At 37.7% G+C, this 22,310-nt stretch overlaps 1 protein-coding gene across 1 annotated transcript; it reads right to left on the bottom strand.

Annotated features, from left to right (window-relative positions):
* Window positions 1-9,123: 9,123 nt before the first annotated feature.
* On the bottom strand, window positions 9,124-21,118 carry GLYATL3 (glycine-N-acyltransferase like 3). The gene is made up of 5 exons (XM_034991191.1): window positions 20,518-21,118; window positions 16,101-16,208; window positions 15,456-15,582; window positions 14,045-14,171; window positions 9,124-10,811 (listed from the first exon to the last, which is right to left on the bottom strand). Exons 2-5 carry the CDS (start codon window positions 16,191-16,193, stop codon window positions 10,397-10,399), a joined length of 762 nt encoding a protein of 253 aa, XP_034847082.1. The 5' UTR covers window positions 16,194-16,208; window positions 20,518-21,118; the 3' UTR covers window positions 9,124-10,396.
* Window positions 21,119-22,310: the final 1,192 nt, after the last annotated feature.

Raw genomic sequence — 22,310 nt, 5'->3', positions numbered from 1 at the left:
TAATGTGAGGTTATTCTATATAAATAAAATCTAGCCTGGATCTTGAAAACTATCAGCCTTTTAAAAAAGACTTCAATCATATTTCCATTGAAAGCTAAGGTTCTCATGACCTGGAGAACTTAAGACTGTGCAAAGATCACACTGGACTGAGTCAGCAGACTTTGGCAGTTCATGTTCTCTTGGGTGAGTTTCCCAACGTCTCCAATCCTATATTCTCATCTGAAGGTATAAATAATGTCTGTTTCACTTGCTTCCCAAGGCTGCTGTGGAGATCAAATGAAAGGATTCTTCTGGTAACATTTTGAAAATTATGAAGCCTGAAAAATATATTTAAAAATGTTTAGTCCCAGTATAGTTAACATACAGTGTTGTATTACTTTCAGGTATACAATATAGTGACTCAATAATTCTATACATTCATCGGTGCTCATCAAGATAAATATACGCTTTAATCCCCCTCACCTATTTCTCGCATCTCCCACCCACCTTCTCTCTGGTAACCATCAGTTTGTTCTCTATAATTAAGAGTCTGTTTCTTGGTTTATCTCTTTTTTCCTTTGTTCGTTTGTTTTGTTTCTTAAATTTTACATATGAGTGAAATCATATGGTATTTGTCTTTCTCTGACTTGTTTCGCTTAGCATTATACTCTCTAGATCCATCCATGTTGCTGCAAATGGCAAGATGTCACTCTTCTTTATGGCTTAGTAATATTCCATCATCTATATATACCACATCTTCATCCATTCATCTATGGATGGACGCTTGGGTTGCTTCCATATCTTGGCTAGTATAAATAATGCTGCAATAAATATAGGGGGTGCATATATCTTTTCCAACTAGTGTTTTCATATTCTTTGGGTAAATACCCAGTAGTGGAATTACTGAATCATATGGTGATTCTTCTTTAATATTTTGAGGAACCTCCATACTGTCTTTCACAGTGGCTGTACCAGTTTGCATTCCCACCAATAGTGCATAAGGGTTCCTTTTTCAACACTTGTTGTTTCTTGTGTTGTTTTTAGCCATTCTGACAGGTGTGGTGCGGTATCTCATTGTGGTTTTGATTTGCATTTCCCTGATGATTAGTGATTTTGAGCATATTTTCACGTGTCTTTTGGCCATCTGTCTTCTTTGGAGAAATGTCTGTTCATGTCTTCTGCCCACTTTTAATTATTGTTTTTTTTTTTTACATTGAGTTGTATAATTTCTTTATATTTTTTGGATACTAACTTTTATCAAATATGTCATTTGCAAATATCTTCCCCCATTCAATAGGTTGTCCTTGAGTTTTGTTGATTGTTTCCTTCACTGTGCAGAAGTTTTTATTTTGATGTAGCCCCAATAGTTTATTTTTGCTTTTGTTTCCCTTGCCTCAGGAGACATATCTAGAAAAATGTTACTATGGCCAATGTCAGAGAAATTACTGCCTGTATTTTCTTCTAGGATTTGTATGGTTTCAGATATCAGATTTAAGTATGAAATATATTTTTAATTTAATTTTTTAAAGTTCATTTTGTTTTTTAGAACTGGGAATCTAAAGCAAAGTTTTTAATGAGGTCCTCAGGGAAAAGTCAAAGGCTAGAGCTAGGGAATGAGAACTAGACTCATCATCCTGGACTAGATAGGAGGAAATGTTGGTAGTTACAAATGAGGGGTGGGGGGAGTGGGGAAGGGGAAGAGTGAGAATGTGGCAATTCTGTGAATATCAAGCAGCTTAGCCCAGGAGTCTGAGATAAAATGGAAACTGAGGCAAACTTTTAAAAATGAGATCTTTGTTTTAAATTTTGAATGACCAATATTTGTGTTCTTGGAAGAAGAAAAAAGAGCCTTACGTTTATTTAATATATGTAGCCAGAGACTAACTTGTTATATATATATATACGTAAAATTTTTATATATATATATACGTAAATGAAACATTTATGCATATTATCTTTTCACTCCATAGAGAGGTGGTGGCCCCTAAATGATGTTGGTCAGGTACTTTGAAATTTGGAGTTAAAAGATGAAGCATACCAGGTTTGTCAGTTAACTGCAAGGACTGACTCATGTAGCTCTGAGTAGCAGCTGCTTAAAAGAGATTTTGAAATTGCAATTCAGTGTCAGCTGCCTGCATCACCCACAGTTTTAAAGTATATTCATCGTCGTTCTCTCCTGTCAAAGATCAAGATATAAGCCTGAGCCCTCTCACTGAGTATGACTAAGCAACTTATTAAACAGGAAATTGAATCATTTGTGATTGAGTCAGTGTTTAATGATGATAATGAAGGACCCATATTCTTTGCCGTATAACCATCTTGAGCATAAACAAAAGTTGGTCTGTTCTACAGCAACATGTAGTGTTTTCCAGAGATAATTTAATCTTTGACTCAACGTGGGTGAATATTTATGAATTATTTCAAATAAAATAATCACTTGGGTTAGTAAATTAAAGGTCATGATCTTAACACCCAATCTTGATTAGGTTATAATAAAAACTTTTAAGGGGGGACAAGGCAATTTTTCTTCCCATTATATTATTATATTTATTAATGTACATGTGATCTGGGTAAGGGTATGGCAGCTATGGAAATCCTCAATATTTTACATCCAGAAAGACTTCATTCCCCAAATATCTAGCTGTTATAATGTGTTACATTATATCAACAAAGCAATCAGTGGGTGGAAAATACCCAGTATCTTGCTTAGCAAGTCTGCAAACAAGTTGATCTGGAATGTTCATGAACTCAAAGTAACTGTTGGTAATAAACTTTCTCTGTTATACATACTTCATAATTCACCTCTCAAGGGCAAGGCTTGGGTAAAATGGTAAAGTAGGTTGACTTGGTCATTAATAATCCCACCACCTAGCTCTACTCTGTCCTTTTCCTCAGCTCTTATATTAAGGACAATTTTATGTTCTTATTTTCAATGTCATAAATTCATTAAAAAAGGCATAGAATTTAGCCCTTCTTCAGTGTTTTTTTTTTTTTTTCAATTTAATTTTATTTGTTTGTTTATTTTTAAGGATTTATTTATTTTAGAGAGAGAGTGTGCAGGGTGGGAGGACACAGGGGGAGAGGGAGAGAGAGCCCCAAGCAGACTCCACACGGAGCATAGAGCCCGATGTGGGGCTCGATCTCAGGACCCTGTGATCATGACCTGAGCTGAAATCAAGAGTCAGCCGCTCAACCTCAACCGACTGTGCCACCCAGGGGCCCCAGCCCTCTTTCAGTTTAATACTCCTGATAGCTATCCTTTCCTCTATGCTTTGTGTCTCTTCTACCTCTTCTCTGCACTTTCTCCTCCTTTTTTTGTCTTTTATGCAGCTCCTTCCTTACTTTCTAAAGTGAGATAGAGCAGAATTGAAGACTGTGAGTGGTGGAGTTAACCACCTTGGATTTAGGTCCTACGCCTGCCATGTATTAGCTGTGGGACTTTAGCAACATACTTACCCTTGAAAAGTGGGGGTAAGAATAGCACTAATCCCCTAGGGTTGTTGTTGGGATTGAATTAGCATATGTAAAGTCCCTGGAACAGTAAATGCCATTTCCCCTAGAATGAATGCAGGTAGGGATTTTCCTTTATTTTGTTCACTGCAATTTAACTATTACTGCCCTATCCCTAATACCAGAATGGTGCCTGACATCATTGTTGAATTAACTAGTTGTCTATTTCTATCATATTTATCTTTCTTTCTCCCCACCCCCCCGCCCCGGCCCCACTTTAGAGCCCTGCTTCCTCTTTCTTTCCTCCTTGAGGACTCTTTGTTTCTACTTCCACATTCTTTGTCTCTCAGGTTCCCAGCATCTACTGCTGACCTAAACTGTCACCTATGTCTAGGTTTAAAGTTTTTGAGTAGAGTAAAACATTGCAAATTCAATATTTCTTAATAATTACTAGTCATGGATTTAACCAATGAGAAGGTAAAGAAGAAATCCTTAGTCGAGAAAAAATGAGAATAACATAACATCTTCAATGTAACATTTAGCATTAAAATATTATATTTAATAAATAAAATCTTTTAAAAAGATAAAATGTGATATTTAAATTTGTGGTGACTTTTGTCATTTGTACAGTTTGAGCTGCCTGTAAATCTGCCACCTTTTACCTGTAGTTTTGATTCTAACACAAAAATAGTTGAAAGAATAGTATAATAAACAACTGTACCCCTCACCTCGATTCACTAATATTTTATCATATTTGATCTCTCTTTCTCTGAGCTAGATTTTTTTTACGTCCCAAGTTCATACATAGTTTAAAAGGCAAAAGTATATAAATGGGATATATTCAGAGAAGTCTTATCCTCATTCCTATCCCTATTACTTAGAGGTCACTTAAAAAAAGTTAGTTTCTCATTTAATTTTCCTGTGTTTCTGTTTGCAAAATAAGCAGAGGTCTATGTTGATACATACTTTTCTCATTCTTTCTTGCTTGTGTGGTATAAGTTGTAAATAGTTTCTCCTCATTTGTATTTGATTATTTATCAAACTTAAAAATTTTTCTTTTATTACTTCTGAATTTGGAGTTTCTGAATTTCAGAAGGTTTTTCTCACAACCAGGTCATAAGGAAACTAAACCATGTTTTTTTCTAGTATTTGTGTGACTTTTCTTTTTAAAAAGTCTATCAATTAATTTTTTATTTATTTCAGATCCATTTGGAATTTATTCTGGTATAAGGTGTGAGGTATGAATCCAACTTTATTTTACTTCTTTTCAAATTGCTATCCAGTTGTCCCTTTAAATATATTGCCATTTATTTAAAATTCCATCTTTAGCTCAGTGATTTAAAATGCCATTTTTGATCTTGTTTTAAACTTTCCTAGATACTTGTGGTTATTTCTGGACCTTTAAATTTTTTTCTATCTCATTGTTCTGTGTAATCATGTACCATTACTATACTATAAATTATATAATCTTTTTGTATGTTTTAATATTGGTGGGGTTAATCTCCCCTTTTACCCTGTTTTTTCAGGATTTGTATTGCTGTTCTCATGTATTTATTTTCCACATAAGCCCTAGAATACACTTGTCTGATCCAGGGAATGTGCTGAGAAGAAATAGAGCAAAATGCAACAAAACTTCTAATGAAACAACTAGAAACAATTCAAGGGCTCGCTCCTTGGGAAATCATCGAGAATTAAACTCTGACATCTAGCGTTCGCTGAAATCACTGCATGGTACTAATCCAACGTCTGATATTCCTATGAATATGAGCAATGCTTCTTAACAATGTTTAAAACCTAGAGCATATTTTGCCTTGGAAAAATGTCGATCTGTTAGCAAAAGAGAAAGCTGAACGTAAGTCAGTAAGAGGAATACCCAGCTGTTAGCTATTCTTTTTTTGTGATTTTTCCCCACACAAGCGCAGGAATAAGAGGAAGTGAAAAAAAATTCATTAAAAAGTAAGAGTTCACTTGAGAAGTGAACGAAATTGCAACAGGTCTGATAACATACATGATGCCAGCACTGCTGAGGTAGGAGGGGGTGAAGAAAAGAGGAGGGTCTGAGAGCTGTTAGTTTCCCTCTTTTCTCTCATTCTTCAGGTATGGTAAGGGCCACGATGAGATAATAAAACAAAGGGGGTATCAGTAATTGGGTTTTAGAGTAGGAGCTAAGGTTTCTATGAGAGATTGAGAAACATGGGCTATTAGAAACTGGGGAAAAGCGAACAATGCTGTTATTTCTAGCGGTACTGAGATAGCAAAACCTTCCCTCTATATTTGATACTACTATGTTCATTTTCCCCACTGAAATAATTTTAATGCAAACATGCCAGCCTGGAAGAAAGGAATCATCTTTGTAGGTGGTGCTATGCTATTCCATCTTACATTCAGCTTTATTTCTTTTCCCTGTCCCTAGTGTTTACTAAGGGTAGAGGCAATGGATAACAAAACTTTTAAGTTTTGCCACAGACAACTTAAGGAAATTTAATTCATAGTTACTTCATGTTCTTTCTCAAAATTCAGATCACCCAACAAAAATTAGTGATTAAAAATGCAAAATAAATAGAATCAAAACTTATAATATTAAATGAGATTCTGTTTTAAAGGATGTGTAGATACCCCCTCCCCCAAATTGCACTGTCTTATCTTTCTCTCCAAATTTGAGCAGATTGAATTCTCCATTGTCCTTCTGTATTTCCCCCTAGTTGGTCGTAGGCTGAGTGAATATTCATTCTTGCAGAAATTCACAGACACTTGCAAAACAAGACAAGTACCTGCCTCAGGAGAGAGAGCTGAGCATGTTACCTATGCTGACTTATTTCATCATTGTGCATAGCCCTGGGCACACCATGAAATCCTTGCTGCCAGTTACCAAAGACTCCTCTCTTCCCAGTGAAAGCCTTTATGCTGCCTTCAGAACTATTTACCTCTATGCTTACTCTCTTCACAGTTGAATTTTAAATGGATGATGCAGACTTCACTGTAGTTGCTTTGCATTGCTTTGCATTTAGTATTACCACGTATATCTTTTCTACATCAGCAAGCAGGTTCCTGGTGTTCTGTAGAGTTTCACTGAATGGTTGCCCTGTCTTTAATCAATGAATTACTTAAAACATTTAGCTTATTTTTTAATCTTTATGAACAATGTGTAATTAAATCCTTTTATAGAAATCTCTGTGTACTTGCTATTATACCAAGAGGATGCATTTTTAGAAGTGGAGTTCTTGGGTCAAGAGAATATGCTTTTACTTTTTTCCCCCAGATTCCAGGCCTGCTTTGTTAATAGATATTTCATATTGCAGTCTAATGTCCATACAGAAGAGTGCATAAATCATAATCCTATAGCTTGCTGAGCTTTCCCAAAGTGAACATATTTGAATAAGCTACCAGGCCAAGAATCAGAATATTACCAAAACTAGAAGCCACTTCCATCCTTTTCTAATTACTATCCCCAAGGGTAACTGCTTTCTGATTTCTAAGGCTATAGATTAGTTTTGCCTCATTTTGAGCTTTATATAAACAGAATCATACAGCATATATTCTTGCTTCTGGCTTCTTTTTCGTACATGTACTGAAAATATTTGATAGTGCAATGTAAAGTTTTCATTCCTTACATACTCTTGGCCTCTCAGTGTAATTGGACACCGCTGACCATCTCTGTTTTGATATTTTTCTCCTTTCTGTTCTATGACATCATCTCCTGGCTTTCTTCCTTCACTCAACCTTAAATCGTTGATGTCCTCAAGGAAGTCCCAGGCAACCTCAGCCAAATACATGGCTTCTGTTACCATTTATATTCCTATGACTCCTGGATTTAAACCTCTCTCACAGACCATTTCCCTGAGACTCAGATATCCAACTTGACCCCATCACTTAATAGGTCTCAAAATTCAACATCCCCAAACTGAGCAAACAATCCCTTCTGCTCCTATTTCAGTATTTCTTACCTCAGTGGAAAAATACCACCAGCCACAGGTTTCACAACATGGATACCTGGGCATCATTCTTTTTTTTTTTTTTTTTTTAAAGATTTATTTATTTATTTGAGAGAGCGAGAGAGTACATGAGAGGGGGGAGGGTTAGAGGGAGAAGCAGACTCCCTGCCGAGCAGGGAGCCCGATGCGGGACGCGATTCCGGGACTCCAGGATCATGACCTGAGCCGAAGGCAGTCGCTCAACCAGCTGAGCCACCCAGGCGCCCCTGGGCATCATTCTTGACATCTCTCTTTCAATGTACCCTGCAGCCACGAAATCCTGACAACGTTTCCCCCAAAATACCTCTGGTAATGGTGCTCTTCTCACCAACATCATTACCAGCATTTAAATCCAGGCTAAACTTGGATCATCTCTTGCGTAGACTATTGCAATAGCCTCCTGACTAATTTCCAAACAAATGAATACTCTGCTTCCAACGCTTCAACTGTTTGTACATAATACTGAAGAAGTTCCTTAAATCAGCATTAAGGACCTAGTCTCTTCCTGTTTCTCAAGCCCCTCTTTTCTCCCCTTTCTCCAGAAATTGCTCCACACATTCCTTAAAAGGGTCAGGAATTATATCCAACACGGTTATCTGGAAGATAAAAGTAAAAAAAAATATAGGGAAATTTGATGGAAAAAAAAATTTCTTTCAAAATATGCAGTGCACTGTGGGGTGGTGGTGGTGGTGAAAAATTCAGAAAGCAATGAGATAAAGGAATAATTGCCCTCAAAGAGTTTCAAACTGCTTCAGAGGCCAATTAGCATCATGAGTAACAGTCCTGGCTTCAGAATCTGATGAAACCTGGTTCTGACCATGACGTGGCCACTTAAAATCTGCATAAGTTTTGGTGAGTCATATAACACGTCTGAGCCAGAATTCCCATGATAAGATAATTCCTATCTTTCATAAGGATTAAGCTACCTATATCTACTCTTTGGCACAATGATCAGCACATAGTTAAACTTTAAATAAACTGTATGCATGTTATTATTAAGAATAGAGTAAGGCTATAATATTATTGCCATATACCAGGCAGGAATAGCCAAGTTTAATCAATGCTAAAGATAATGAGCATCCCTGGGACAGAAACCAGACCATATTCTCCCAAGAGCTTTATGGACTCTGATTACTTGGTGTTCTTCCCTCTGGAACCAAGGATAAGTTTCTAGGTAACCAGTAGTCAGGATGACCTAAGCATATACTCACTCCCAAGGAGTCTTGTTTTTTTTTTATTAAAATGATTCTCTCCATCAGTTTGTTTACTTCTCTCAGAATAAATACCTATGGGGCGCCTGGGTGGCTCAGTCATTAAGCATCTGCCTTCGGCTCAGGTCATGATCCCTGGGGCCTGGGATGGAGCCCTGCATCGAGCCTGGCATCGGGCCCCGCATCAAGCCCCGCATCGAGCCTGGCATCGGGCTCCCTGCTCGGCGGGAGGCCTATTTCTCCGTCTCCCACTCCCCCTGTTTGTGTTCCCTCTCTTGCTGTCTCTCTTTCTGTCAAATAAATAAATAAAATCTTTAAGGAAAAAAAAAAAAGAAGAAATACCTAAAGTTGGATCTTCCCTTATCTTTGTAGTTGGGATTTTATGGCCTCTATTGGGATAAGAAAACAATATTTTCTCTATGGTTAAGTCAACTTTATACAAACTAGACCCATCAGACCATTGAGTCTGCACCTACTTTTATTGCAAATGGAAGAACACAGCTGGTGATGCTTATCTCTTCCTTTGCAGTCCTTGAAAGATATATATACACAAAAGCAATGGAAGCCCAAATTTAAAAAAAAACAACTCAGGATAAAAGACTGATGAAAGTACTTACTTGATTATTTAAGCATTTAAATTTCCTTTACAAAAGGGATACATGATTTAGTGACAAAAAAATAGATTGAAATCAAAATGACAGCATTCTGGCTCAATGTCTAACACCTATTATCTATAGTATCTTGAAAAGTCATTTATTTTCCCTGATCCTTAAATTTTTCAGATGCAATGAAAGAATTAAAGTTTATTATCTTATCAGAATTCTGAGTTTATACATATGCATATATAAAATATGAAAGGAATGTATATATATTTGTGTATCTATGAAAACACATTTATATGTGCATCTGCATACCCACATTCACACTTATATATGTATCTTAGTTTCTTATGAGAAAGCAGGTTACAAACAGGTGATAGGTAAGGTCTAGTCCTATGCTGACATCATCTGCTTTTAGCATTTAAAATGCCTGTATTTTCATTCCTCCATCCAAGACCACTGAGCAGTGGGAACTTTTTAGAAATGGCAGTTCTCAGGTCTTACCCCAGACTTACTGAATCAGGGATTGTGGGGAAGAGGCTCCACCATCTGTGTTGCAATCTGCCCTCCAGGTGATTCAGAAGTGCACTAAAATGTGAGAACCACTGCATTCGAACATTCCCAGGGAAGAACGATAGGCTAGAGTTGTAAGCAGAAGTGGAAAACCAGTAATTAAAGGGGGGAAAGCAGGATGGTCTACAGAGAACCTGGATCAGAAAGGGTAGGAAGAGTTTAGAGAGACATCGCAGCAGGCACAGGGGAGTGTTATTTTTGTTAGTGGGGAGCTGGTGTGGCTGTGAAAACCCAGAGCAGAAGCCCAAGCAGCAATAAGAAAGTGGTAGCCACATGCTCACGTGTTAAGTCATTGTTCTCATGCAGTCATTTCTATAACTGGGCTGAGAACTGCTGGCTTTAGAACCTTTATCCTGCAGCGGATCCCAAAAGAAGATAATTATCCTCTTCTCTGCAATTGCTGTCTCTGACCCCTAGTTATTTACTGTAGAACCCTGACGCAGGGAGAGTGAAGGCTTCTCAGGCTGATCCTACATGTCTTCTCCAGGCCCCTTTCAACCCAAGATTCTTCTGATTCCAGTTGGAATATTCCCCTCATTGCCGGCCAAAGAGTGTATGTATGTTCAGGGAAAGGAAGAAAAATTCCTGGAGTTTCAATGCGCTAGAGGTAAACTTAGCCAGAGAAAGCTGCAGGGGTGAGAATAAGCCTATGAAAGCGACAAGGCAAGAACTCAGCGCGGACATTCTTCAGGAGGCTTATGGATGCCATGTTGTCATCCAGGACATTGCCCTGACAGGGGAATCCCTGGCTTCGCAACTTCCTGGCCAGTGTGAGGGCCACCAGCTGGCTATAACCTTTCCTGCGATGCTCTGGCAGGGTATATCCATGGCACATGGTGGCAAACTGGTCTGTGAGAGACCAAGAGACCGGGTTTCCCTTGTCATCACGGACACATACACTGGGGAAGCAAGAGATGAGTTTCGCGATGTAACGGAGACACTGTTCATTGCCACCCCGTGACCAAGTCCTGTTGAGTAGATCAGCATCAGCAACACTCAGGTAAGTTAGTCGTGGGGAAGAACCCTTTCTAGAAGAAAACAACGTGAGAAGAAATGTGAACTCGGGGTCATGTGACTACAAACAGCTACTTCTCTTTTTGCACTGATTCAAACTGAGAAACAATCCCAGGGATGTACTTAGCCAATACCAAAATATTTTCAATGAATTAGAATCTATCACTTCCCACTTATGAAAATCTTTCAGGGTTTACATTTCTGATAGGACAAAATACTCATTATATGAAATTTAAGTCTTTCCATCTAATTTTATTCCTATTACTTATTGCCTTCATATAGATTAGGGCAAATATTTCATTTTTCTGTAAAACAATTCTCAGACTTGCTCTTATTAAGTACTGAGTCTGTTGATACCCTCTCTGAAGACTTGAACAAGTCCAGATTCTTGGGTCCCTAATCTTTTCCTTGGTTAAAAAAAAAAAAGTATTGGGTTAGAACTTCTATCTTTATGCATCCATGGCCAGAAAAGAAATACAAACTGCTTAACATTCTAGGCATATTATAGATGCTCAAGAAATTCTAGCCTTCTAGACCTTCCCCTAAAAGGTCTGGAAAAAGTCTAAAAGCTCATTGTATTGAGATAAAGACAAAGTAAGAATTGCTGCAATTTCTAAGAACTGAGATGGATTACTTAGTTGAAAACCTATGGTGCTGGTTTTGCTTCAGAATTTGCTTTCATTCTTGAAATTATCAATGTCATAAGACCATCCCTGGTGACTGCTAATGCCATTCTTGCTACGATCTTTAAAAAGTACAGTTTGTGGGTTTTTTTGTATTAGTGGTTCTGCAGTGTTAGCTCACATTCTAGGCTTACTGTGTGGGCTCCGGCACTGGGCCAATAATCTAACCATCAAGCAGGGTAAAATAAATACAAGCAACAACTGTCTTGATAGAATTTTTAACTTAATTTTTGAAAACGAACTTGAAAACAAAGGCTGAGAAGCCCAAGGCAAAGAAGCCTCAAGCAGAAATGTCACCACAAATAACACCGTTGCTAAGGCAAGTGTTTCAGGAGTAGTTAGATTAGTAACTATGACCTTATATCAAGGGCAGGGTATCCAAAATAAAGGGTATACAAATTTGGGTAGCGACTTAGATGTTAAAGGCAGTATCTTCCTATGCAGAAGGAAGCAATTTAAAGCAAAATCTGATTTTCAAAGACCTGACCGGGGTAGAGAGCAATTTTAAATAACATCTCAGGGATATGACAGTAAAAGACTGGGAAACTCTCAAACTCTAAAGGACACATAGCCTGGTTTCTTCAACAAAAAGTAATACAAGAAATAACAAAATATGAAAGGGGAACCTGTATGTCAAAAGAAACTCAAGAGAGATATTAACTAATTGCAATGTGTGAACTTTATTTAGGTGCTTACTCAAAACCAACTGCTAAAAATATTATGCTAATTTGGGAAATGTAAGTACTGACTGGTTTAAGGAAATACTGTTAACAAAATTACAAGACATTCTGCAGCACAGATTTGATGCCACAGGCTTGAGGCCTCTATCTTTAGAAAAGCCTGCTTGGGGGCGCCTGGGGGGCTCAGTCGGCTCAGGTCATGATCCTGGAGTCCCGGGATCGAGTCCCACATCGGGCTCCCTGCTCAGTGGGGAGCCTGCTTCTCCCTCTGACCCTCCCCCCTCTCATGTACTCTCGCTCATTCTCGCTCTCTCAAATAAATAAATAAATCTTTAAAAAAAAAAAGAAAGAAAGAAAAGCCTGCTTGCCAGGTTGGCCCTTGGATGGCATCTGGCAATTTGGATTTCTGCAGGGGTCCTGCCATTCCCAGAACTGATATGAGGTTAGCACTTACCGCACCTACCTGTTTGTACAGGCAGTGTGGTTTATGATGAACACCTACTTTCCCTCTTTGGGTCTAGAAAATTGGTATATGCTAGGCAGAGGGTGCCTCCAATAAAAAATCCCAAACATTTTGTCACAATTTATTGTTGGGGAAATTCAGCGTGTCCTGTGTGACTCCATTGGGGAGGACTCTGGGAAGCTTGTGCCTGGTTTTCTCTGAACTTTGCCAATGCACCTTTTTCTTTGCTGATTTTGCTTTATAGCCTGTATATGCCGAGTTCTGTGGGTTCTTCTAGCCAATCAATGAGCCTGTGGATGGTCCTAGGGACCCCTGTATAGGAGTGATATTAGTACAGTGTTGTTGTTGTTGTTGTTTTTAAGAATCCTTATCTTTTAGAAATATATATTAAGATGTTTAAGAATAATGGGATAATGTCTGGGATATTTCCTTCAGAATAGTTAGTAGATAGGGGTATGGATGAAACAAGATTAGCCATATATTGATGGGGGAGGTTCATTATTCTAGTCTCTCACTCAGCCTTTGTATGTGCTTGAAAATTTTAATAACTGAAAAAAATAAAATAAAATAAAAATGAAGTCCAGGTGCTTTATTTGACTTAAAGTGCCCATTCTTCTTTAGGTTTAGTTTTTTTTGCTCAAAAATTCCTTCAACATATTCCATAGAAGAAAAATTAACATTCATTGAGGTGGGTACTTTTCAAGTATCATGTTTCATTTGTTTACAAAATTCATGTAAGAAAGATATTATAGGTTAATTTTCAAAAAAAGAAATTGATCAAGGCTCAGAAAGATTAAGCAGAAAGGAAGGTAACTAGCAAATGCCAGAGCAGGGACTCTCCAGTAAGAAGAAAAGAAGAATGCAGATATACACTAATAAGTCTTTGAAGATTGGATTCTGGACTCAGAATCAGGAATTATTTCTTGGCTCTACAATTTACTCCTATGTGTTACTTCAACTTTGCTCAAAAAGGTATTATACAGTACTTTATGGGGTTGTGGAAAGGGTTCAAGAGGCAATATATTTAAAACATTCAGTGCCTGGCATATAAGAGCTCCCTATAAGGTCAGTTATTTACCCTCATCCCTGAAACATGAAAAAACACTAACCACTTTGGGCTCAGACAACAGAGGTTATTTAGAATTATTTGGAGGAGAGGCATACCAAGGAATGATTTTTCTGTGTATACTGTGAAAATATAGGACTCCTAAAAATAAGACACTGATTTGATTTTGCAAGAAATTATGAGCAGTCAGGCGCAGCAGAAAAAACCACACACAGAACCCACAGACACATACGACTCTGTGACCCTACTCCAAGCTACCCAAATATTCCTTAATAATACTAAGTATTTCAGGCACTGCTATTTGTACTTCTGTATACTAAGTCCCATCCCACATGTAGAAACTTGGTTTACATACAGAGAATTGGTGTCCGGTAGAGCTGAATGAGGAGAAAATTGAACAGCCTTGAAGGAAGTTAACTTTATACCTAACTGCTTTGAGTTGGCAACAGCATTGGAAACATCACATAATTCACTCTGCAGCCCTGTATATGGAAATACATAATGAAAAATGTGGATATTTTATTTGAAAGCACAAAAAGGAAATTTGTAGCAGTATTTTTGTACTAAGTATCATCAGTCACCAGTTTGCCACCTTGTATTATCTTAACCTCTATGTATTTATATACGAATTATTACAGCTACTCCTGGCCTGATTTTCAAACATTGTGTGGGATTTTCAAATCCCCATCATGTTGTTTCTCACAATCATGATCTTCCATGAACATTTCTGATGGGAATATCCCTTAGGAATTTGGAATTGCTTGTGGGATTTTCCTGATTTTTCTGACTTCTCAGACTGATCTTAAACTCCTTAAAGTAAGAGAAATTTTATAACTCTAAAAGTCTACAATCTACCATACAGCTGGAAGCATAAAAGAGCTCAGATTTATCTGGCATGGCATTCTGACTTAAAGAGTCTTCCAGCCTCTTGCCTAGATGCCCATTTCAGAAATATCAAGGTATAAATTTAGTGTTGGTGAGATTTATCCTAAACTTGACTCATTTGGATCCTGCTCATTTATCACAGCTATACTGTGTTATAGATAAATCTTTATTCAGTTCTTGTATGTAAAGCACTGTGCTTGCCACTGCATCACCATGAGACCCAAGCATGGTATGGTCTCTGATAGAGCTTGCCGCATGGCGTGTTAGCTTCTGTTTAGTTAGAACTGACTTGCTCTGCAGAAACTCTTAATGTAATTCCGTCTTGGCCAAAAGTTCTTCCACTAGCATTGATAACCATGCAATTATCTCCTTGGATCTCAAATATACTCTTATCTCACTAAATCATGTCAGGATATCTGATGCAGATCAGTTAGTTACCTCTTTCCAGAATCACCTGCTTCAGAAAGAAGAAAAGACCTACCTATTGGCTTAAGTTAGAGTCACCTTAAAAGTTTGTGACAAGAAATGATTAAGAGTAATAAAGAAAAAATATGCTGTGATACTCACTGATATTACAATAACAGTGTGTGGGGGGGATGTCACTTGAAAGCAGTCCTATTTATTTATTTATTTATTTATTTATAAAAGCAGCCCAATTTAAATGGCCTCTACTTAACCCCAAAGGCCAAGCCTCATTAGGAGTAAAACAAGAGTTCTTACAAAACTGTAATACAAGAATTGTAACTATATAAGATGTATATATATGAATTTGTGCACTTAAGTGTATATATTATATATGTGAAATAGATATCATATCATATCTGATGTATATGACAAAAATGAGACAAGAAGACTGCCTAGTGTCTTGCACTTCATCTCACCTTGTATTTGAAAAACTTGATCCCAGTTGATAACATCATGTTCTTCCAACAGCCGTTGGTAAGCCGTGACATCCATGTAGAACACAGCATAGGCATTAGTATAATGGTCCAGGTTATCTGTCTCAGCCTGGGACAGAAGACATAATTGTAAAAACATAAATATACCCTCTAGGTAACTCAAATCCTAGATAGATTAGATACATTGGCTGCATAGGTCTAGATCATTCCCATTACCAAAATTTAGCCACCTATAAACAATGGCTAGATGGGAATGTGGCTAATATACAGGGGCTCCTGGGTGGCTCAGTTGGTTGGGTGTCTGCTTTGGCTCAGGTCATGATCCCAGGGTCCAGGGATGGAGCCCTATGTCAGGCTCCCTGCTCAGCAGGGAGTCTGCTTCTCCCTCTGCCCCTTCCCCCTTGGCTTTCTCTCTTATGCTCTCTCTCTCTCTCTCAAATAAATAAAAATCTTAAAAAAAAAAAAACTAATGGTGAAATACATAGCTTCTTAAGCTAATATATATATGGCTGTGATGGTTATAATATCCCCTTTACCTAATCTTTTCTTTCTAGTTGATGCCAACTCTTGGGTTTTCATGGGGTGTTTTTTTGTTTTGTTTTGTTTTTCTGGCCTTTCAAATATTACCTCTTTCTGTCGCCGTGTGATAACAGCTTTGAAGTCTGGCCATGAATCCACTACCACTTCCTTTTGAAAGGGATTCCCACGATTCATGTTCATCACTGCTCCATAAACCTGAGCCAGAGAACGCAGAGAGACAAGCCAATCACATTACTAACTCTTTCAGTTGCATATTATTGTGTGTGTTTTTTTTTTTAAGATTGTATTTATTTATTTGACAGAGAGAGAGAGATCACAAGCAAGGGGGGATGCAGAGGGAGAGGGAGAAGCAGACTTCCCGCTGAGCAAGGAGCCCGACACGGGGCTCAATCCCAAGACCCTGGGATCATGACCTGAGCCAAAGCAGACACCCAACCAACTGAGCCACCCAGGAGCCCCTGCATATTACTGTTTTCCCTTCTTCTTCTACTGTATAGTTGCGGCCATGAGAGGGGAAATTATATATATGCACATATATGCAACATGCACACATACAAAGTTTTCTCTTCTTATTTCATCACTGTACATGAAAACTGGTAAAAAGTCTATGAAAGCCTATGAAAACTCTCTCCAAACTTAGGTTTTTACTGTACAACAGTGAGAGGTACCAAAACAGCAGGCTGACTAGATGGCACACAGCTCAGTAATAAGTACTTACAGAATGAATCAGAATCTGATGTATGGATTTAGGGCTCATAATATCTTTTACAAGTTCTACAGATAATTTTGGCAACCAGCTGCTTGTGAAGTTTATTAGACTCTCCAAAAATAACCTGTTTATGCAACTACTCCTTCAACCATGAATTACAATTAAACATCACTGAGGGTAACCGCCTTCCCCCAGAAAGCCCTCTGCATTTCAGATTTGTTGGAACAAGGCTCTCTAAGCATTCCCTGAGGGTCGTAACTATGTCTTATTCATTATTATGTTCACGGAGTCTGACATAGTGGATCAACTGGTTGTTGACTAAACAATATTGAGTATTAGAATTCTGATCTGTGGCCTTTCATATTTTTTTCTCTAGTAAGAATCAAAGATGCCTGCCCTATAAAACAACTTTCATATGCTATGGGTGCTTATAGAGAAGAGAAAGGTGTGGTGGTAACAAGGAGAGCTGACCTACAGGCTAGTGTTCTTAGCAGCATTTTCATAATAGATAGAAACTGAAAACAATCTAAGTGTCCATCAGCAGTGGAGAAAAAATGAATAAATTGTGGCATATTCACACTATGAATTACAAAACAGAAACTTAATGGTGAGCAAAAGAAGGTAGATACAAAAAGATATACTTTGTGATCCAATTGACATTATATCCAAAAACAGACAAAACCAAATTATGGCTTTAGATGTCAGGATAGTGGTTACTTTTGGGGAGCAGGAAAAGGTAATGACTGGAAAAGAGCATTGGTGGGCTGGGGATAAACTGTGTCTGAAGTAATGTTCTATCTTGATTGGAGTGCAGGTTATACAAATATCCGCTCTATGAAAATTCATTGAGCTGCATAATTATGTTATGTGCACTTTCTAGTATGTGTTATACTTCAATGAAAACCAATTAAATTTTAAGGGCATTGGAACCTACATTTTACCTCTTTTATCACATCTCGATTCAAATCACTCACCTCAATGCCTAGAACATTATTCAACTTTCTTCTCTCTTTCGTAACCTGGGACCTCATTCAAATCTTCTTATAGAATGTATCTTTCCAAATTTAGTCTGGCAAATACTAATGTGTGACATGGATCACACTTAGTGAAAATCCGAGAACTAAATTAATCGCAATGGGTCATGCTTGCTCTGTTTAATTATTAAATTTTGGGACTGCCGATCTTACATATACATAGTCGTAAGTTTATTAAAATGTTTATTCCCATGAAGAAACCATACAGCCTTATTAAAAACTGGGGCTTAAATATGATTGGAATGTTGAGAATGTTAAAAGGAAAAAAAGTCCTTCAAATTCAGATTGTGAAAGAAAAAAAAAAAAACATGACTTATTTGTAAGAGTTTTGCAACCAACTGAAAGATTTGGCATTGGTTAAAGACAACAAAACAAACTCTTTTAACAGCTATTTATTCAAAGGGTGAGTGTTGAGAGGAGATGGGAAGTAGCTAGGGGAAGTAAGGATGCTGGAGTTGGAGTTTGTGAAGGAAATTTGGAGGGATATTTAGTCACTGAAATACTAAGATGAGGTAGGTGGGGGGATGGTGAAATGGTGATGGGAATTAAGGGGTTCGCTTGTGATGAGGACTGGGTCATGTATGGAAGCACTGAATCACTAAATTGTACACCTGAAACTAGTATTACTGGAATTTAAATAAAAGCTTTAAAAAATGGGATTATAAAATACATAGCCATGCCTCCAAAAAAAATGGAGGAAATATGAACAACAAAACAATTTTTTCTTTATCTTTTTTATTCTCTAGAGGGCATAGTGTAACTGAAGAGGTATTTTTGAAAGTACGGTCAGAGAACCCAAGCCAGACATTATATAACAATGCAATAATTGAAGATAGACAGATTCAAAGATAAAGAGACTCCATGTACAGAAAATGAGAAATTGGGAGTGCCAAGCTAAGCAGCTATTAAAGAGAAGATGATATGAGGAAGGTGTTGATTTGTTCCTACACATTTCATTTCTTTAACTCTTACTTCAAGTGGTGTTATGAGAAGCAAACCTTTCAAAAAAAAAACAAAACAAAACCCCAAAAACCACAACCATGCAGTTTGGAATCTGATAGCTTGGTTTTAAATCTGAACTCTAGCACTTAGATATGGGGAAGGGATTTAGTAACATCATCTGTAAAATTATAATGTAAATAGCTGCCTATTTAGAGGTATTAATATTACAGAGGGATTAATAGGTTTTATAAAGCTCAAATGAGATAGTGTGAAAGGTAGTTTAAAAAATGATACATACTATTCTGATCAACTCAATCTGAATTCAGAGATCCTTAAAAATAAGATTTGAACAGGTGAGGGTTAATAAGTAATTATTTTATAACACAGCCAGTGACCAATCAACAACAGTTTATTGAGTAATTATGGGCAAAGCCCCATGGCAAACACTATGGGAGGTGTCAAAAAAGAAAAAAAAAAAAAAGAAAGAAAAATCAACATCTACACCTGGGTATCTGGTAGCTAAGTTGCTGTAGGAGAAGCAGTAGATATGAAATCAAAGGAACTGAGATTTAACTGATTCTTTACTTGCTTTAACCTTTTTTGAACTCCAACTTAGTCATTTCTAAAATGGGTTAATAGACATCTTACAAAGTTGTTGGAAGGATAAGATAAATTGAAATTATCTGTATGCTAAAGTACTATCCAAATATAATATTTATAATGTAAGAGCCCATCATTTGTCTTGACAATTATAAGATCTTAGGTGACCCCGTGAAGGTCACCAAAACCTTTTTAGTTCTCTCCGGCAAAAGAGTGGGCCAAACATTTATTCACCAGAGTGTCCACATTCAAAATGGGAAATTTCGAGTCAGATTGTCCATTTGGGACTCTTTTAGCCATATGATCCCAAATTATCACACAGATTTTCCCTACAACACATAGTTTAAGCATGATCCATAAGGCCAGATGACTAGATTTAATCAACCCAGTACAGTGCTCTAGATCGCTTTTGTTAAAGTTTAGAGTAAATAAGGATTATCCAGGGTGTGTGCTAAAAATACAGGTCTCTGGTCTCCATCTTTAGAAATTATGATTCATTATATCTCTTCTGGGTTATTAGCAGTCACTCACATTTGCAATCAAATGCTCTTACCACTGAGCTATACCCCCCGCCACTCACATTTGAAAATCACTGTTGTAGGGCTATCTCCTCTGTCAAGAATCTCAGCCCTCAAAGACAATTTCTTTGCATTTTTTTCTCCAGTGCTTAAAATATTTTTAATCTCATATTTATTTGTAATCTTTGATTAATGTCCTCCTTCCACAGTAGCTCTGAGTTGTCCGCAGGCCCTCATGGACTTTGAGGGGACTTCGACAGAGGCTTAATGACCAACATAGCCATTGAAAAAAACTTCAAAAATAAAGATGTTGAAATAGTCAGAAAAATTTTATAATGACTCCTGGACCTCAGCTCCATTGTGAACTTAGGTTATGTTCTTATGAGCAATGCTACTTAATCCATACTTTCTGCCATTAAAAATGTTTAAAACTTGAGTTTACCTTAGAAATGATGTAGTCCATCACCTCCTAAATTTTCCCAGAAGTCATCTAGAATGACTGTCAAAAAAATAATTATCACAGCTGTATCTACAATGCATGGAATCAGTCTCCAGCAGGAGGGGACTGGGAAACTAAGTTTAATAAGTTTAATAACAGAGTCCTGACATCAGAAAAACTTGGAAAACAGCCACCAAGTCTGACATTATTTCACAGATTAATAAAATAAAGGAATAAAAGAAAGCTCTTAAATGTAGAATACCTTGAGTGATTAAGGGAAGTGGCTCTTCAGCATTTTTTCCAGGATCAGTAATTTGGTAGAACAGTTGAGCACCAGCATCTTCTCCAGAGCTCTAGCAATCCCACACCTGATGAAAAACCTGAAGGGATAGGTTTAGTTTTTGCTTGTTAACATTTGAATCTCCTGAGGAACATCCTTGAGGTCCTGTTTTCACTGGGTGGAATTCGGAATGCCGTTGCTCCCTTTAATGAGGGAAGAAGACAGAAGATGAGAGATACTGGGGTACGTAAACCAGAGGACATGTGGAAATAGAGAATGTTAATGACCTAATCCTGGAAAGAGCTGAGTATCCATACTGGGTTAAGTCTTTGTGTTCTATTTATCCCCAGCACCTACAGGGCCTGGCACAGAGTAAAAGGGCATTCTAAGTGGTTGTTGAATGGATGAGAGGAAGCGCAGAGTAAGAGTCTTAGGGTAAGCAAGGAAACTTCTTTTTACAATGCCCAAAGATGTGAGTGGGTCAGGTGTCAGGTGGTTATGGGGAACAACTTGCAGAGAAACACCTAGGTTGAAGGTGAAGAATCAGATGTGAGCAAAGGCTGAGGCTCATTTTATTTAGATAAAATTAAGGAACGAAAAAGGGACTTAATATAATGTATGCAAATTCAACCATTCATATGCAGTTATGTTTTGTAGATTTAGGGGCTCCATATCCCCTGCTTTTTGTCCCTAAGAAAACTTTTTCCCCAACATTCCAATCAGGTCTTGACTGAATGAAAAAAAATTTGTTTCTCTATATTCAATACAGTAGAGTTTATCCACTTACTCTCAGCAGCCAGGCATGAGGATGGCAGAGACAATTCAGCTAGACATGAGAACCTGGTGCTTCTGAGACTGTAGTGTATTCTTCCTGTACAGCACATCTCCCAGATAGAGAAAGCTACTACTTGATTTCACCATGTGGCAGCTCTGTGTGACTATAAGATACTCAGAGTGCTTGATTGTGATTTGCCTAAAATCCACCATAAAACTCCATCATATGGTTTATGTGAGTCTGAACTTCTACGAAGCATATTTCTTGTGATCCAGCCCTGTGGGTTCCAGTTTGCCGAGTGGTACACCTGAGGTGTTTGTAATTCTCTAATTCTCTCCGGGAGTCAGAAGAGATACTGGGGCCAGCACGAGAAAATCAGGCTCCTGGACCCTAGTACTCATAGTCTGGGCCAATATGAGAAGCTTTGCAAAGATGGAGTTTCCGGAGTTCAGGTTGAGCAAAGGAAGGTCATCTTTTCACGCTGGTATCTGCTTGACATTTCACTCGACTCATGCTATCTCTAAATAAAATGTTAACTTTTTATTTTTTTATTTTTTATTTTTCATTTTTTAAGATTTTATTTATTTATTTATTTGACAGTGAGAGACACAGCGAGAGAGGGAACACAAGCAGGGGGAGTGGGAGAGGGAGAAGCAGGCTTCCCACCGAGCAGGGAGCCCGATGCAGGGCTCGATCCCAGGAGCCTGGGATCATGACCTGAGCCAAAGGCAGACGTTTAACAACTGAGCCACCCAGGCGCCCCAGAATGTTAACTTTTTAGTAGATCCTCATGTTAAATACATTAATTTATTCTAATTCAATATTTTTGAAAAAATAAGATAAAATTATTTCATAGAGAAACTCATCATGTATCTCTTATTACATTTGGTACCTAGAGATGTTTTTATGTCCTGATACATAGCAAAGTAGATAGCTCAAACAGTAGGAATTCTAAGTACTTGTTGGTGATTTGCTTTATTGCCTGGTTGTTCCCCAAAGT

Source organism: Mirounga leonina, unplaced genomic scaffold (assembly GCF_011800145.1).
Source record: "Mirounga leonina isolate KUSES-001 unplaced genomic scaffold, KU_Mleo_1.0 Mir_53, whole genome shotgun sequence".
NCBI lineage: Eukaryota > Metazoa > Chordata > Mammalia > Carnivora > Phocidae > Mirounga > Mirounga leonina.
This window is presented reverse-complemented; position numbering and strand designations above follow the sequence as displayed.